Source organism: Pseudoliparis swirei, chromosome 11, assembly GCF_029220125.1.
Source record: "Pseudoliparis swirei isolate HS2019 ecotype Mariana Trench chromosome 11, NWPU_hadal_v1, whole genome shotgun sequence".
NCBI classification, from domain to species: Eukaryota; Metazoa; Chordata; class Actinopteri; order Perciformes; family Liparidae; genus Pseudoliparis; species Pseudoliparis swirei.
Genome location: NC_079398.1, coordinates 19,502,130 through 19,518,775, shown reverse-complemented (window position 1 = coordinate 19,518,775; position 16,646 = coordinate 19,502,130). Strand labels below are relative to the sequence as shown.

The 16,646-nt window shown below is 49.0% G+C and overlaps 1 protein-coding gene across 2 annotated transcripts in view; it reads left to right on the top strand.

The window, feature by feature from the left end:
* ppp2r3a (protein phosphatase 2, regulatory subunit B'', alpha) overlaps positions 1 to 16,646 on the top strand; it is a 51,888-nt gene that overhangs the window by 12,434 nt on the left and 22,808 nt on the right. The window contains exons 1-2 of one of the 2 annotated variants that reach the window (XM_056425672.1): positions 181 to 235; positions 11,502 to 15,063. In XM_056425672.1, the coding sequence (XP_056281647.1) occupies positions 12,298 to 15,063 (2,766 nt within the window). In that variant the 5' untranslated portion in view covers positions 181 to 235; positions 11,502 to 12,297. Of the gene's footprint in view, positions 1 to 180; positions 236 to 11,501; positions 15,064 to 16,646 lie in introns of those variants that run through there. The other variant, XM_056425671.1, reaches the window with a different exon arrangement.

Genomic DNA, 16,646 nt, shown 5'->3' with positions numbered 1-16,646 from the left:
TACATTTATAGTATTTATCAGCAGTTAATGGCAAGAAGAAAGACATTCCCACGCCAACTTAACGTGATAGCATTTACTCCCACCTCAACTTTTATGGTAATGCACACACACAGACGCACACATACACACTCACACTCACAGTGAGGTGTGAGCCAATGACACATCCCAGCAGCACGCGGCGCGCCGTCATACCAAATGCATGAGGGACTTGAGGCCGACGAGGACTTGACATGGGGTTTGTTGCTGCTTATTATAAGTGTGTGTCTGTCTGTCTGTCTGTCGGTGTGTGTGTGTGTGTCTCTGTCTGTCGGTGTGTGTGTGTGTGTCTCTGTCTGTCGGTGTGTGTGTGTGTGTGTCTCTGTCTGTCGGTGTGTGTGTGTGTCTGTCTCTGTCTGTCGGTGTGTGTGTGTGTGTGTCTGTCTGTCGGTGTGTGTGTGTGTGTGTCTCTGTCTGTCTGTCGGTGTGTGTGTGTCTCTGTCTGTCGGTGTGTGTGTGTGTGTGTCTGTCTGTCGGTGTGTGTGTGTCTCTGTCTGTCGGTGTGTGTGTGTGTCTGTCGGTGTGTGTGTGTCTCTGTCTGTCGGTGTGTGTGTGTGTGTGTCTCTGTCTGTGTGTGTGTGTGTGTCCGTCGTCCGTCTGTCTGTGTGTGTGTGTCTCCGTCGGTCTGTGTGTGTGTGTGTGTCTGTCGGTGTGTGTGTGTCTCTGTCTGTCGGTGTGTGTGTGTGTGTCTCTGTCTGTCGGTGTGTGTGTGTCTCTGTCTGTCGGTGTGTGTGTGTGTGTGTGTGTCTGTCTGTCGGTGTGTGTGTGTGTGTGTCTCTGTCTGTCTGTCGGTGTGTGTGTGTCTCTGTCTGTCGGTGTGTGTGTGTGTGTGTCTGTCGGTGTGTGTGTGTCTCTGTCTGTGTGTGTGTGTGTGTGTGTGTTGCACCACTCCCGATAAGGCAGGGCTAACAAGGCAGTTGGCCTCCCTCTGACCCGCCTTCCACAGCCTCACGCTGCTCAGCATCTCATTCTTCATATGGACTCCCTGTAGTGATGATGATGATGATGATGAAGCCCATCAGGTTCACCCCTCTGCTCTCCTCCAGGAGATTTATGATGTCACACTCTCCCTCCAGTATTTTTGTTCATAAATTGCATTTCTAAATGTATCAGATGGGAGATTTTATCCTGATAACTTTTGAGATTTGCTTCTCTACAGACGATCTGACCCCTGTGTGGCCCTAAAGAGGTCAAAGGTCAGACAATCGTTAACACCATCAGGATTCATCCTCCGACAACAATGGCTGAAACCACAGCGGCCTATGGACAGAACCTTTAGTGCGGTTAAAAAAATTAAACTAATTTACATCAGTGACATTACCTTATCTTACTGCGTGTAATCCAAAAAGCGTGAAGGTCATAAAGCACTGAACGCCACCGAGTACCTCTGAGCTTAAAAACATGACGTTATGCTCGCATGCAGACGCCGAGTCACGGCTCGATGAGCATCACGGACGTCCTCTGAGGGCTGGAGCTCCCATTGGACGCTCAGAGAAATGCAAATGTTAAGAAAGCTCCACGCTCCCCTTTTGAGACTTTGTGTTTGAGCGTGAGCTTGTTTTCATGTCTTATTGTAACTAGAACTATTTATCATTTTGAAGTGTGTGATGGTCTGTAATTTACATAGTGGTGTGTGTGTGTGTGTTTGTGTGTCCGATACATTGTGCCAGTCTCCGGTGTGATGGTGAGAGCCACAGTAACAGCACAGTTCTCCCACTCTGCCTTTGAACTGCTGCTATGATGTTATGATGAGGGAATGCTCTTTTCTAAACCTGTGTGTGTGTGTGTGTGTGTGTGTGTGTGTGTGTGTGTGTGTGTGTGTGTGTGTGTGTGTGTGTGTGTGTGTGTGTGTGTGTGTGTGTGTGTGTGTGTGTGTGTGTGTGTGTGTGTGTGTGTGTGTGTGTGTGTGTGTGTGTGGGCCATTGTCTTTTTACTCTTGACATGCTGGCCTATAACCAACGGTCTTGTTATTTTTTTCCTCAGCCTCCAGGTGTGTGTGTGTGAGATATATATACATGTTGCCCCAGGCGATATACTTTCCTTATATACAGGCTACAGTCTCACATGAGATCACCACGTTCGTTCTTCTTTGTCAGCTTTGGCCTACAAAGCCGGGCTGCCTGTCAGGAAACTGCGTGTGTGTGCGTGTATTTGTGCACACGTGTGTGTGTGTGTTCAGCAGGTCCACAGCTCTATGTGAAGACCTGGTTTGACATCACTGGAGTTTAATAAGCCGTGCTTGACTCGGCTTGTGTAGTAAATCTTTGCTTTTGTGCCATATTTTTTGTTGCTATATTATAAACAGATGTGCACACACACACACACACACATGCACACGCACACACACAGCCTGCAGCTATATTTGGAAGCCAGAGAAAACACTCTCCTTTATTTCTTATGTTTACTTTTTTTATTTTTTTATGTTGTATCTTTGATGAGACCAAACCCAGTTTCATGACCTTGTGGGACTAACAAGGTTCTTCATGATGTCACGTGACGCTCATTTCTTTAGTTCTTTGCCACTTCATCGTGTTTCATTCTGCCGTCTCCTTACCTTTTGTTCACGGCTGTCTTTACTTTGGCGGCCCTACCTTCTCTCTCCTTCTCTTTCAACCAATGCTTCCTTTTCATTAAAGCAGTGCAAGCTTTTCTTCTTTTCATCTTCCTCCCTTCCTTGTCCTCACCTGCACTGGGTTCTTAACCCAAGCTATTTCCTAAACACAAGTGATTTCCTAAACCTTGTTGCGTTAATACTTTCTAAAGCTTTTACTATGAAGTGAAATTGATTCATGAGAAACTGTCCAATCAGAAGAGTGAACTGTGTCAACAGAAAGTCACGATATAGCATCAGAGGCGATAACAAAACAGCTGTAGGAGTTAACTGCCTCTCCTTTGTAGAAGTAGGTGTTGCTGTGTTTCATTTATTTATGTATATGTATAAATGAATACATGATGTACGTTACAGATGTTGTACACACACTTCAAAGACGTATTCCAGTTGTAAAAGTCTCTCTCTTCGTGTTTGAATGTTCTTCTGCACGTCTTTTGAATGCATGCACGCCCAGCCGCGGACGCACGGCAGCCGGCTGCTTCTCGTTAGGAAAGTCTCGAACCTAAAGCCGCAGACTGGATGCACACACACACACACACACAGCGAGGGGCTTATGGAGGAGTGAAGGAAACACACCCCGTTGATGTCTCGCACAGACGGAGGAGGAAAAAAAACATGTCCAGCAGAAAGCACCGGGGGAATAAACATGAGCACACAAAAAGATACCGGTGGTATTTTGTGTCTTTCGGGGGTCCGGAGAGGGACGACGTGGATTCATTCGTGATGAAGAGGGGTTGATTTTGAGAGATGGAGGATTAGAGGAAAGGGAGAGGGCATTGGAGAAGAAAACAAGAGACACTTTGAGTGCATTGGGAGGCAAAAAAACCCCTGGAAAAGGTCAAGAGAGAAGATTTTTGGTGGAGTCTTGTGGCGAACCCCTCCCCCCCCCCCCGTCTCTGTGGATCAGGTTGTGTGTGACGCACTCGGGAGACGCTGACGCTCGTGGTCGTTTGCACGCATTCAGACCCCGGACGGAGCGGCGGCTCGGGGGTCACATGACCAAACACGAGTCCAGGAATAGGCTCTAAACACTGGGGAAGAAAATAACACGGCAACAGCGGATGTGGCGCGAGTGTGTGTGTGTTAGTGTGTGTGTGTGTGTGGGTGTGATTGTGCTTTACATATATATTTATAGGCTTAGCTAAGCAGTACAGTTACTTTTTTTAAAGTCTTACTTTCCCACAAGCCCTTTTTAATGTCAATCAAAATCTTGAAGCTGTGATTTGATTGTGGTCCCCACTAATTGTCCTTCAGTTGAGGTTGTGTGGAGCCACACATTTAATTGGTGTTTGTGTGTGTGTGTGTGTGTGTTTGTGTGTGTGTGGGGGGGGGTTGAGTAGGAGGTTAGGTGGAGTCCAGTTTAATGGTCTTGTATGTATGTCGGGTTGTAAATGCCCCCCTAAGTGACAGCTGGTCCCACAGGCCGCCATAGCTGGGTCCTGTAAATAAAGTAGAGTCAAAAGTACATTTTAAAAACTGGTTTTGAGTAAAGAGTTGAAGCCCCACGAGGCGTGACAGGAACAGTCCACTTTGAGGGGAAGTGCAACAAGAGTCGGGGTCCCAGAGGTCAGATGAGAACCACTTACACTTAGATTATCTGTTGGGTGGATTTTAGGATTTTGCAATACCGGCACACTTCATCCTGGTTAGAGGGCAGGGTCCGCCTGAGGGTCAGAAAATGTAAATATTATTAATCAGATAATTAATCTGATTGTTAATTATGAATGTAAGTATTATTTTATCTTAGGGTGTGAAGAGAAAAGCACCAAACATTCCTCAGTTACATGTTGTCACATGTGAGGATTTTGGCTTTCATTGAATATCTATGAACTGGGGAGCAGCTTTAAAGACGAGGCAGACGACTATAAGAAGGATGTTTCATGGTTTTATGGTGGAATAAGGTGACAGGAAGTTAAGCTATCAATCTGGTTTTCCTTTGTTTTTGGATTTATGGTTTAGTTTGTACTGATGTTTTTAATTGTAGATCCATAAATATAAAAAATTATTCATTTTTTTCTTCTTTTTCTTTTTTACTAACTTTTACATTGTAAACTCTTAATCGCTTAATTTGAAAAATAATCAGTATTTAAAATATTTAAATCAGCATTTAGTAGCAGCCCTAATTTGGAGGATGGCATTCTCGCGCTCTGGCTCAGAGCGACGTGATTGGTTGAGATGTCGAGGGCTGCAGGAGGGACGAAGAACACGTGACACAGGCTGGACCACAAAGTCCTGATTTAGATGTGGTTTTGTGTGTGTGTGTGTGTGTGTGTGTGTCTTCTTGCACGGTGGCGAGATAAGAAGCGGTGAGTCAGTGGAGGTTTCGGAACACGATGACTCTCCTCACCTTCTGCCTGGCGACAGGGGTTTGCGGTTAGAAACCCTAATCTGCTCCTCATATGACCCTCTGATGGACAGGGACAGCAGTGTCAACGCACACACACACACACACAAACACACACATGCACAGCTCTCAGACTAGTTAGTCTAGCTTCGGCTCTCCAGTCTAAACATGCTCTTATATGGATTTCTCTTAAATTCTGGAGATCTCGACTTTCTTTTATTGTAAACATTGTACATAAAAAAAAAAAAGCCGCTATGTTTGGACGTCTTCAGAGAACCGAGAGAGAGAGAGAGAGAGAGAGACATTTCTCTTCATACGTCTTCCCGTGACACTGTATATATACTGCGCGTCACGGATGAGGCGTCTTTTTAAGAGGCTACTTTTAGACGTGCGGACGACATTTCCAGAGAGACGTAAACCGTGACTTCTTCAAGACGGTTACATATATAAATCATTATTATTAATTGTATTCGTTTAGGCATATTAACATAAAACGGATACAAAAATATATATATACACCTATACATGCATACATACACACATACATATACACACATATAAATACACATATATATATACATGCACACACAAAACAGTACACAATAATATATATACATGTATATACACACATACAGGACTGTCTCAGAAAATTAGAATATTGTGATAAAGTTCTTTATTTTCTGTAATGCAATTAAAAAAACAAAAATGTCATGCATTCTGGATTCATTACAAATCAACTGAAATATTGCAAGCCTTTTATTCTTTTAATATTGCTGATTATGGCTTACAGCTTAAGAAAACTCTAAAATCCTATCTCATAAAATTTTAATATTTCCTCAGACCAAGTCAAAAAAAAGATTTATAACAGCTGAGTGTTTGTCAAGGCTCAGGAAACCCTTGCAGGTGTTTCGAGTTAATTAGACAATTCAAGTGATTTGTTTAATACACTACTAGTATACTTTTTCATGATATTCTAATATTTAGAGATAGGATATTTGAGTTTTCTTAAGCTGTAAGCCATAATCAGCAATAAATCAGAATAAAAGGCTTGCAATATTTCAGTTGATTTGTAATGAATCCAGAATGCATGACATTTTTGTTTTTTTAATTGCATTACAGAAAATAAAGAACTTCATCACAATATTCTAATTTTCTGAGACAGTCCTGTATATATATATACATACATACACATGCACACCCATACATACATACATTTAAAAACCCACATATATACCCCCAAAACGAAACAAAAACAACAAAAGAACTCAAATTCAATTTTAACTTACTTTACGTCTAATTTACATAATTATTTTTGTATTTTATGCCACTTTATCCTTCCATCTTTTAAACTTGATATTCTACCTCTTACTCCTCTTCACATATTTAACAGATATAGTACCTAGTAGCTTCACAACCTTTGATTAGGGTATAAAATATGATGGATTATCATAGTTTTTTTTTTTTACTTTGTGGAATTTGTCCTTTTCCTTTTATCCACCACTGTGTGTGTGTGTGTGTTTGCGTGTCCTTGTGCTAAAATTCAACATTAGTTTATTTTTAAATATAGCAGAAAGAGTGGTCCTCACTTCCAATGTGAATTTACTCGGTCCTCAGTCCGAAGCCCATACGGGTGTGTGTGTGTGTGTGTGTGTGTGTTAGAATGATGTCTCTTCGTGTATCTGGGGAACGTCCGCGTCCAGAAGCGTTTTTTAGGACCAGCCCTTCAGCGCCGAGCAGCAGTGGACCCGGTCTGGTTCTGGCTCCGCGCGGTCTAGACTCGGTCTCCTTCACCGCCTGAAACACTCACCGCCTCGTTATAAGTTATGTTATTAGCTATTTTGGTCCCTCTGATGAATCTTTCCACGAGCACACTCTTCTGCTGTTAAACACATTAGGTTTTGTTTTACAGCCGGCTGAGTGTGTTCTTCACATATGCAAATATGATTTAATGACCCGTTGGCCAAGTTGCATTGTGGGTGAAAAAAATACATATATCTTTTTGTGAGTCTGTCGGTGTTCTAGGAGTGTGATTCTAGATCTGCGTTGTGGTGGAAGCAGAAAGCGAGTGTTGACTGGCTGAATCATGCAGCTCAGCTGTCTCATCGCGTTGGATTCGAGTGTGTGTGTGTGTGTGTGTGTGTCTTTGTCTCCTGCAGCGCGCCTGTCGGTGACGTCGGTGTTGTCGTCACGTTGTGTACCAACGGAGCGCAGCCCGAGGCACCACGTCACCCCAAATGTGCTTTTATTTTATTTTGTTTAAAGTCTCAACAATGCAGAGGTCCAGGCAAGGCAGGATGAGTGTGTGTGTGTGTTAGTTTGTGTGATAGGGAAAGTGTGTAGGTGTATATTTTAGTTTGTGTGTAGGTGTGTGCTTATGCTTGACTTGTGTCTGTATCAGTGTAGCACTGAGGTGTGTACGATTGTGTATCTTTGTATCTGCATCCGTGCATGTGTGTTATCTTTGCCATTTGTGTGTTTGCTTGCACAAATATGATTGTGCATGTGTGTGTGCGTACTGCATGTTTTGATTTTTTGTTGTTGCAGATGCCAGCTTCCATCATCATTATGTCATGTGGCCGACAGCGTTGCTTATTTGTGGCATCCAGAAAAGCAGTATGTATGTGTGTGCGTGACTGTGTGTGTGTGTGTGTGTGTGTGTTAGCCTTACAAGGCCATGCTTTTTTCACCAGGAAACATTTAAGGAGAAGAAAAGACGTGAGTCACTGTTACTTCATCGGCTCAGGAGCACAACAACATCCTCTTTGCCCTAAACACCTTCTCTACGGGGGATGTACATGTGTGTGTGTGTGTGTGTGTGTGTCTGTGTCCTTGTTGTTGTGTTGTTCCTCATGTGGAGCTGGAGGAGCAGCTGGTGCAGCACTGGCATTGCAGAGCTGTGGAGGAGCACTCGGCCTGTGAAGTAGGAGCGTGAGGAGGAGGAGGAGGAAAGGATGAAGTGAAGGAGGAAAGGAGATGGTGAAGGAGAGAAGGAGATGGTGAAGAAAGGAGGGAGTGTGATGTGGAGAGTGAAGCAGGAGAACGGCTGAGGTGATGGACAAGAGATCGAGAGATCTCGGTCCCAAAGACATCCACAAGATGACGTGTGTGTGTGACAGTGTGTGTGTGTGTATGTGTGTGTGTGTGTGAGAGAGACAACATGCGTGTGTGTGTGTGTGTGTGTGTGTGTGTGTGGCAACGTGTCTCCAGAGAGCAGTGATTTGTGCTGGGTCTCATCCAGACAATATGTTTGGCAGACGTAACAAGAGAACCCCCAAGTCTCTGCCACACACACACACACACACACACACACACACACACACACACACACACACACACACACAGTTCTGCCTTTCATATAAGATGTGATTAATTGTAGGCTTTCTACTGTTTGTGAACAAACAGACTTTCTGGTTTATGACACCTTACCCTGATGCATGTGTGTGTCAGATATGCTCTGGTTGTTGTTGTGTGTTGTTGTGTGTTGTTGTATGTTGGCTCGTGCGCCGGCATCTGGTCCGTAGCTCTCCTACACGAGCTGGCGGGGCATTTAATTTTTTCGATTTTGTTGTTGTTGCAATCCCGCCCTCCAAAGCTCTCCTCCTCCTCCTCCTCCTCCTCCTCCTCCTCCTCCTCCTCCTCCTCCTCAGACTCCTGTCCTGGTGCATCTGGTGCAGTGAGCTCTGGACCTCCTGCTGTGTTTTAAACATCTACACATATTTCACTTTATTAGACTCAGGAAAGAGGAAGACTGGAAGGGGGCGATTGTGGTTTTTTAAAAACCGTTTAAATCCCCTCGCCTCAGTTGATGAGTTTCTCTCGTGCCGGAGAGCTTTCGGTCAAGAACATTGTTTTGTTCTTCTCCTCATTTTGAATGGTTTGATTGACAGATGTTCCTCCTCGTGTCTCCCAGTCTACCTGACGACAGCGTGGCCTCATGAGGACGAGGACGGAGCGTCTCCTGCTAGCTTTCTGTCCGTCTGCGTTGCTCTGCCAGAAAGTGACAGCCCGATGGCTGATTGGTGCACAGCTGATGTGTGTGTGTGTGTGTGTGTGTGTGTGTGTGTGTGTGTGTGTGTGTGTGTGTGTGTGTGTGTGTGTGTGTGTGTGTGTGTAGGCAAACAGGCAGTCAATAAATAATTCATAAATGGATTACAGGAAGGGGCCGAGAATTGGGTCAGAACTGCAGTAGTTCGACGGGGAAACAATTGATTAAATGCTTTTCTAACTGCACATTGCATTCATTTCCGAGTGAGTGAGTGTGTGTTTGTGTGTGTGTGTTTGTGTGTGTGTGTGTAATGTTGTGGAAAGCCCAGTAATCCCTCTTTTGTTAAGACTGCTGTTCCCCATTGTGGGGCAGCAGTCAATACCCACAAAGCCACTAGTGTGTCTCTCTCTCTCTCTCTCTCTCTCGGTGCCTTGTGTCCTTTCTGTGTGAGCACAGTAGCATTGAGCTGTGTGTGTGTGTGTGTGTGTGTGTGTTTGTGTACACAGAGAGAGGGCGAGTAGAGACCGGTCCTCGCTCTCCCCCGGCGCTATGTTTGGGGTTCCTATTTGGGCCTCCGCCCTCACAAAGACTCACTTCCCCTGTGAGGCCACCCCCTACACACACACACACACACACACATATAAACACACATGGACACACACACACGCATGCTCACACGTGTTTTTTGGTGGCTGGAGTGGAGGTTGTGACAAAAGCCTTTATTGCTTCCTGGTGAAGGTCAGACGAACGGAAGACTTTTTTTAGATGGAGGAGAAAGAAGGGAGGGAAAGGGAGAGAGAGAGAGAGAGAGAGAGAGAGGGGGAAAAGGTTGTCACAAATAACCTTGGGGGAACACAACCTACCTCCTCTTGTTTTAGAGCAATGCAAGTTGGAGTGGAGGAAGTGAACCATTAAGCATAATAAAGTGCATTATGCATTAATAAGGTGCCCTCGCATAAAGATAATAAATAACCTCCGCTGTGCACTTTAAATCTGAGGAATATGTGTTGTTTGTTTCTGTACGACGGCAGCGAGTGGGTGTACAGTGTGTGTGTGTGTGTGTGTGTGTGTGTGTGTGTGTGTGTGTGTGGAGGTGGCTCAGCGTTATAAACACCAGCGGAGTTTGTTTGCAGGCTCGCTGTGGTTTACTAAGATGTGCACACATATATTTAGAGAGTGTGTGTGTGTGTGTGTCCAGCAAAGAGGAAGGAGTGTGCGTGTGTGTGTGTGTTTGTGTATGTGTGTGTGAGAGATTGCGCACCCGTAATAGTCTATTTCTAACTGTCTGTCCAGATTTCAAGTGCAGCTTGCCAGGAAGTGTAATTTCCTGCTCAAGAGATTCTGATTCAGCAGCATCCAGCTGTTGTGTTGGTGCAGAGAGAGAGAGAGAGAGAGAGAGAGAGAGAGAGAGAGAGAGAGAGAGAGAGAGAGAGAGAGAGAGAGAGAGAGAGAGAGAGAGAGAGAGAGAGAGAGAGAGAGAGAGAGAGAGAGAGAGAGAGAGAGAGAGAGAGAGACTTTCCACACAACTAGTTTTTATGGTTGTTTTTCCAGGTGCCTCGAGGCCCCGTCGTCCCCACCTTGCTAGTCGCTCTCCCCGACCCACAAACCCACCAATCATCCTCCCGCTCCTCCTCTCTTTTTCACCCTTTCAAAGCAGGAACCTCCAGCTCCTCGACTCCCCAGAGAACCGACGGATGGATCCCACGTCCACACGCGCTCTCATCTGCACGTCGTCATGAACACTCAGTGCTTTCCTCCCGTTGGTCATTCTCAAAGCCCAGCATCAGATGCATGTGTTGGCGCTCCTTATAGAAATCCCCCCCCAAAAATCTGAAACATTCCTATAAATATCAATTATTTAGTTTTTTTCTTTTCTTTAGAAAGAAATCCTCTTGTTGATTCAAGTTTGCACGGAAAATAATCCTTACATAACCTGCCAGTTTGTATAAATACACAGTTTGTTTGTCTAGTATACAGATTGAGTGAGGTGTGTATTACATTTAGTGTATTTACAGTAATTATGGGACTACACGGAGATATTTAATGTAAAATGGTATTTTGACATGCAGCAACATTTTGCAACGGCTCTTTTTTGTTTTCTTCTGAAGCAGTGGAAGTTAAATGAATCAAAAAGACGGACGGAGAGCAACAGGTGTTTCCGCCTTCTCGACCCACACCTGGCTCTCTCTTTGTGGAGTGGCGGTCTGTGAGCGAGGTCAGAGGAAACTCTTTGTCGCTCCTCCGGGACGAGAGGGGGAGTCACATCTTTGTCTCTGTACCCGGGAAACACCTTCTCTCTTCCTTCCTGTTGATCTGGATGTGTTTATGTGTGTGTGTGTGTTGATGATTAAGCTTCATCGAATGTCTTATCAGCTGATATCTGAGTGACGCGCACACACTCGCACGCGCTCGCATTCATAAACATCCACTTCCTGTCAACCTCCGTGATGATTAACTTTCTTTTCCTCTGTTTTTCTTTTCCCTCCCTCCCCCCCTCCCTCCCTCCATTCTCTGCTGTCTCGCAGGTGGTGTCTTCCCGTCAGAAACACACACACACACACACACACACACACACACACACACACTCACGCCCTCTGACACATGGCTGACAGCAGGAGGCGGAAGGGGCGAGAGTGAGCGCGGGACTGACGGAGATTAAAAAAAAGAAGAAAAAGAGGCGGTCGTCCATCTGGGGGGTCGGTCCCCGGCTCTTCTGCAGCTGTGTCGGAGTCGGCCGGCGGTTCTGAAACCACGGAGCAAGAGAGAGAGAGAGAGAGAGAAGGGTGTTTTTTTTCTCCCCGCATCTCAACGCTCGGGGGGGATGAGCCTCGGCCGGCGATGTTGAGGCCTCGCCGGGCCTCGGACGCGGCCCCCTCCGGAGGGGTCGGTGACACCCCAGCTGGATATTCCGCTGCCGCCGTCCTCCACAGATGTCATTAGCAGCTAATGAGCTGCTGCTGGAGAGGAAACGGAGAGGGTGGCCTGTGGAGCGAGAGGAGAGACCGTACAGCTGTTATTAAGAGGCCCAGAGCTCTCAGGCGAGGAATCCGTCCTCCTTTCTTCCTCTGCGACAGAGTGGAACACTTTAAAGCTCTTTAAAGGATATCCAGTTTGGACATAAGTGTTTTAAGACGTCTCTTTTAGTGACGATGGTCACCATGCAGTTAAAAGACACATTTTTTCAGCAAACTGATTCAGTATTAAGGACTTTTAATCCATCCTTTTTTTGGGGGGGGGAGTAAAGCGATATTGTTTTAGTTTTTTTCCCCACTTTGCGATTGTTATTTTCACCTTTCTATGCCCTGAGGCACACCGGTCACCATGGCAGCAGCCTATCGCGTCGTGGTGAGCAGCGTCAGCTGCTACAACAGCGTGGTCGTGGACCGGCGCACTCACTCCCACGCGGTGCACTACTGCTCGGGGCCATGTGGGGCGCTGTCCCAGGGACTGGACTGTACCGTGGCGCACCGCGGCACCTGTTCCGAGCTGTTCATCGTACCCGACTCGGCGTACGCCGACGCCGGCGCTTCGCTCCTGCACTCCCAGAACATGATCACGCAAAAACTGCACAACCACGGCAAAGTGACGGTCACCGTGGACACGACTTATAACGGTGGTGTCGAGCGGGTGGACGGCTGTGGCAAAGGGGAGGACAGCCCCACGTGGCGTGGTAAAAAGGCCCCGAGCGGCGGAGCGGCGCCCGGGAACCTGAGCTCCTCCGGCAGTCTGAAGGACATCACCGAAGAAGCCATCAACCTGGCCAGCGGGAAGCTCAAAGAGTTTTCTTTCGACAAGCTCCGCCTCTCCTCCTCCAGCCACGTGGCCTTCCGGAAAGGTCGCAAGGTCCGCCCCGACTCCCTCAGCCGCCGCTCCACCGACCTGGAGATCATCTACGGCCACTTCAGCTCCGGCGTCCCCGCCAACGGAGCCGCCGCCGCCGTCGGCATGACGAACGGCACGGGTCCGCCCAACGACGAGAACCTGCCGCCGTTCGTGCCGGGGAAGGTGACCGGCCTGGAGGAGACGAAGCTAAAGGGCAGCCTGGCTACCTTGGCGTCCATCGCTAGATTGGGCGGCGGATCACCGGGCGGCCTCTCGGGCATCGGGGCTTTGGACCAGAGCCTGACCACGATGGCCTCCCTGTACCGCAACACCCTCGGGGAGGAGAACCTGATTGCCCGCTTGCTGGAGAAGACGCGGGCGGAGGCGGGTGCCGGCGGCGAGGATATCCGCGCCTGCCTCGACATCCTGCTCAAGTGTTCCGAGGACTTAAAGAAATGCACCGACATCATCAAGCAGTGCATCAGACACAAGACCGGCGGGGGGCCCGACGACGGTGCCGCCGGCCCCGACAGCGTCTACCGGGCCGTGATGACCCGACTCGGCTCCTATTTGAAGAAGCTACCTCTGGAGCTGGAGGGAATCGGAAGTTTGGGCGGCGGCGGCGTGCCGGGGGGTCAGGGGGCGCCGGGCAGCGGGCACGGCGATCTGGCCGAGCTGGTCAACACGCTTCACTCCATCCAGCAGGGGGCGTACTCTCCAATATTTGGCAACGAGCAGCCTCCTCGCTACGAGGACGTGGTGATGTCGCCTCCCCTCCCGAAGACGGCGCCGCATTCTGCATCGCCTCCTCTCTCCTCTCCTTCTTTTTCTTCTTCTTTGAAATCGGACTCCATCCATACAAAAGCGGTCCAAAGTTCCCCGTCCAGAGGCCCTCCGCTCACAAATGGGCTGAAGCATCCGCACCTCTCCTCCGTCGCGCAGCACGCACTCTCTCCGCCGTCTGTTCCGTCCTCTCCTTCCCCTCTTCGCGCCTCCCCGACCCCGCTGTGCACACACGCTCCTCCGGCGTCCCCCATGGAGGCTCTTTATATCGAGGAGGAGGAGGCAGACGTGGGGAAGACGCCGGAACAAGTCTCGCAACAACAGACACACACCCCGACTCCAACTAGAGGGGTAAGCGGGGCCCAGAACCAAAACGGGATCACATTGGGTCAACACCTGTCACACACACACACGCCGCAGAGCTCTTCAAACGCCTTGCCGGCCAGCGGCGGCTCCGGTCCCGCTTGGCCTTCCTCCTCCTCATCCTCCTCCTCCTCCGCCTCAGCCGTCTCGCACAGGAACGACGACATCGACAAGCTGCTGATGGACTTAGAGAATCTGTCTCAGAGTATGAGCCACCCCAGAACCGCCGAGCCGCCGCTTCCGGCCAAAACCAGGAAGAGGGACGGAGGCCAGGGACTCGCGTCCAGCGAGAACCTCGCTCCACCTCGACCGGCCCGGTTCCAGCTCCAGAAGCCGTCCACCCACCTCGCCATGAACGGCCCCACCACCACCACCACCACCACCACCACCACCACCAGGACTCCCAAGAGTCCCACTCTTCCTCCTCCCCTCCCCCATGGGGAGAATAGTGACGCCGTGGTGGTGGTGGGGGCGGAGGAGGACGGGGCGCTGCTGCTGAGGATCCTCGAGAGCATCGAGAGTTTTGCCCAGGAGCTGGTGGACACCGGGGCGGGGAGCTCGGGGAGCGCGGAGAGGAAGTGTGGGAAAGAGCGGGAGGTGATGAGGCTCCTGCAGGACACTCTGGCCATCACCGGGAGGGCCGAGCCCCCTCCGGTGAGCACCGCCCCCACCGGGAGGGCCGAGCCCCCTCCGGTGAGCTCCAGCCCGCCCGCCGCTCCCACAGTCACACACGTCCCAGCTGTCCCGCCAAAACACTCCTCGGCATACACACCTGCGGTATCGCTCGCACCGACGCCTCTATTAGACGCGGCGCCCGAGGCCACGACACCCAACCCCACAGCCGCCCCCAAACCTACGGCCACGCCCACGCCCGAGCCCGCCGCCGAGGCTACCGACGACGCCGCAGAAGCCTCGACGGGTGAGACCGAGGCGACGGCCACCGCGGCGCCGTCGGAGCCCGCGAGTCCGCATTCCTTCGCGCGTGCAGCCGAACCCCCGCCGGAGTCTGAGCCCGAAGCTCCGCCCCCGGATGCCACGAGAGACGCTGTCGTCGACCCCGTCGCTGGGAGAGACACGGGTTCCACCATCATCATCCAGCAGACGCCGGAGGTGATCCGAGTAAGTCAAAAACACAGTTCTCGAGTTCAACATTCACACAAGCTGTCGACCTTGTGAGGGTTTGAGTGTGAACAGTCGGGTCTTTCAAGGGAAATGAATTTCACGTCACAGACCTGAAAATACTATTCTTCGTGCCTCGTGAGTCATTATTGCGTCCCACTTTTTTCCCCCCGGCTGCATCTGAATCTTTATTGAAGGCGATGTCACTGGTGGCATATAAACATTGAAGTCTCATTTCTTTTCTTTTTATTATTGGAGGGTATTTGCATAAGCCGTGCAGCTTTTGTTTCTTATTGATGTTCTCGGTAGTTGCACATAGTAAAGATGTAAAGATGTGTATGTTTAGTGCGGGAAGTTGAGCAAACTGATGATGCATCATAATGGCTGCATCACCTAAATATGCAAGTGACTGTTGCCGTGGTGTCAGAAGTAAACGCAGGGATGGATTAACCAACGGGCCTACCGGGCCCAGGTCCAGGGGCCCATGAGCTCAGGGGGCCCCTGGGCCTGAGCCTCCGCGCGTGACGTCGCTGTTATTAACATTGTATTGATATGAATATGATGATATGACACGATGCGCCGTATGCCGGTATATGCTGGGCTTAAGTCATTCATGTCAGTAACAGGGCCCCAATAGTCCTACTGAGGGATGGATTACCGAACGAGCCTACCGGCACCAGGGGCCCATGAGCTCAGGGGGCCCCTAAGCCAGAGCCTCTGCGTGAAGTCGCTGTTATTAACTTTGTATTGATATGATGATATGACACGATGCGCCATAGCCGGTATATGCTAGGCTTAAGTCATTCATGTCATGGTCATATAATTCGCGTTATGTTGTCTGCTCAGCTCCGGTATCGTTGTTCCATACGGACTGTTTTGTTAGCGATGTTTAAAAAAAAATATATATGTATATATATATATTTTTTTTTTTACAAATCATTTTTTTTCTTTTTCGGGTGGGGGGGGGGGGGGCCTTGACACGTCCAGGCCCAGGGGCCCGTGGTTTCTTAATCCGTCCATGAGTAAACGGGAAGTGACCGAGAAACTCTTGTGACCGAGTGATTGACAGCGTTGCGCTGAGAATTTACAATCTGATAAGATATGAGCCTCTCTCGCTTCAACACGTGTCATATTACACGTGGAGGCGACAGCCCGGGGGTGATGCTTGATGCCGTGATGAAGAGTGTTCATTAGCTGCGATGAAGAAGCCGATACGGGGGATAATACAATCAAGAAGAAGGGGGCCGGTGCTCTGAATCTGCTCATTGTGTCCTCAGCGGCTCCTTGTTTCCTTTCTCCTGGTTCCTAACTTGTTATTTTGTGATGTGAATTTATGTGCGTGTGTGTGTGTGTGTGTGTGTGTGTGTGTGTGTGGGACCATGAATAAACTGAGAAAGGAGGGGGCGGGGGGGCGGGCCCTCATGTCTCTGATGTGGGTGTTCATGTGTGATTTGGGTAATTAACCGTGACAGACAAACGGCCCCTATCAACACCGAGAGCGTCACGTCGTCACCGCCTCGCTTCCTTTCCTTTCTCTTCTCCTATGCTAATTTGCGTTATTTCTCCCCCCCCCCCCCCGCTGC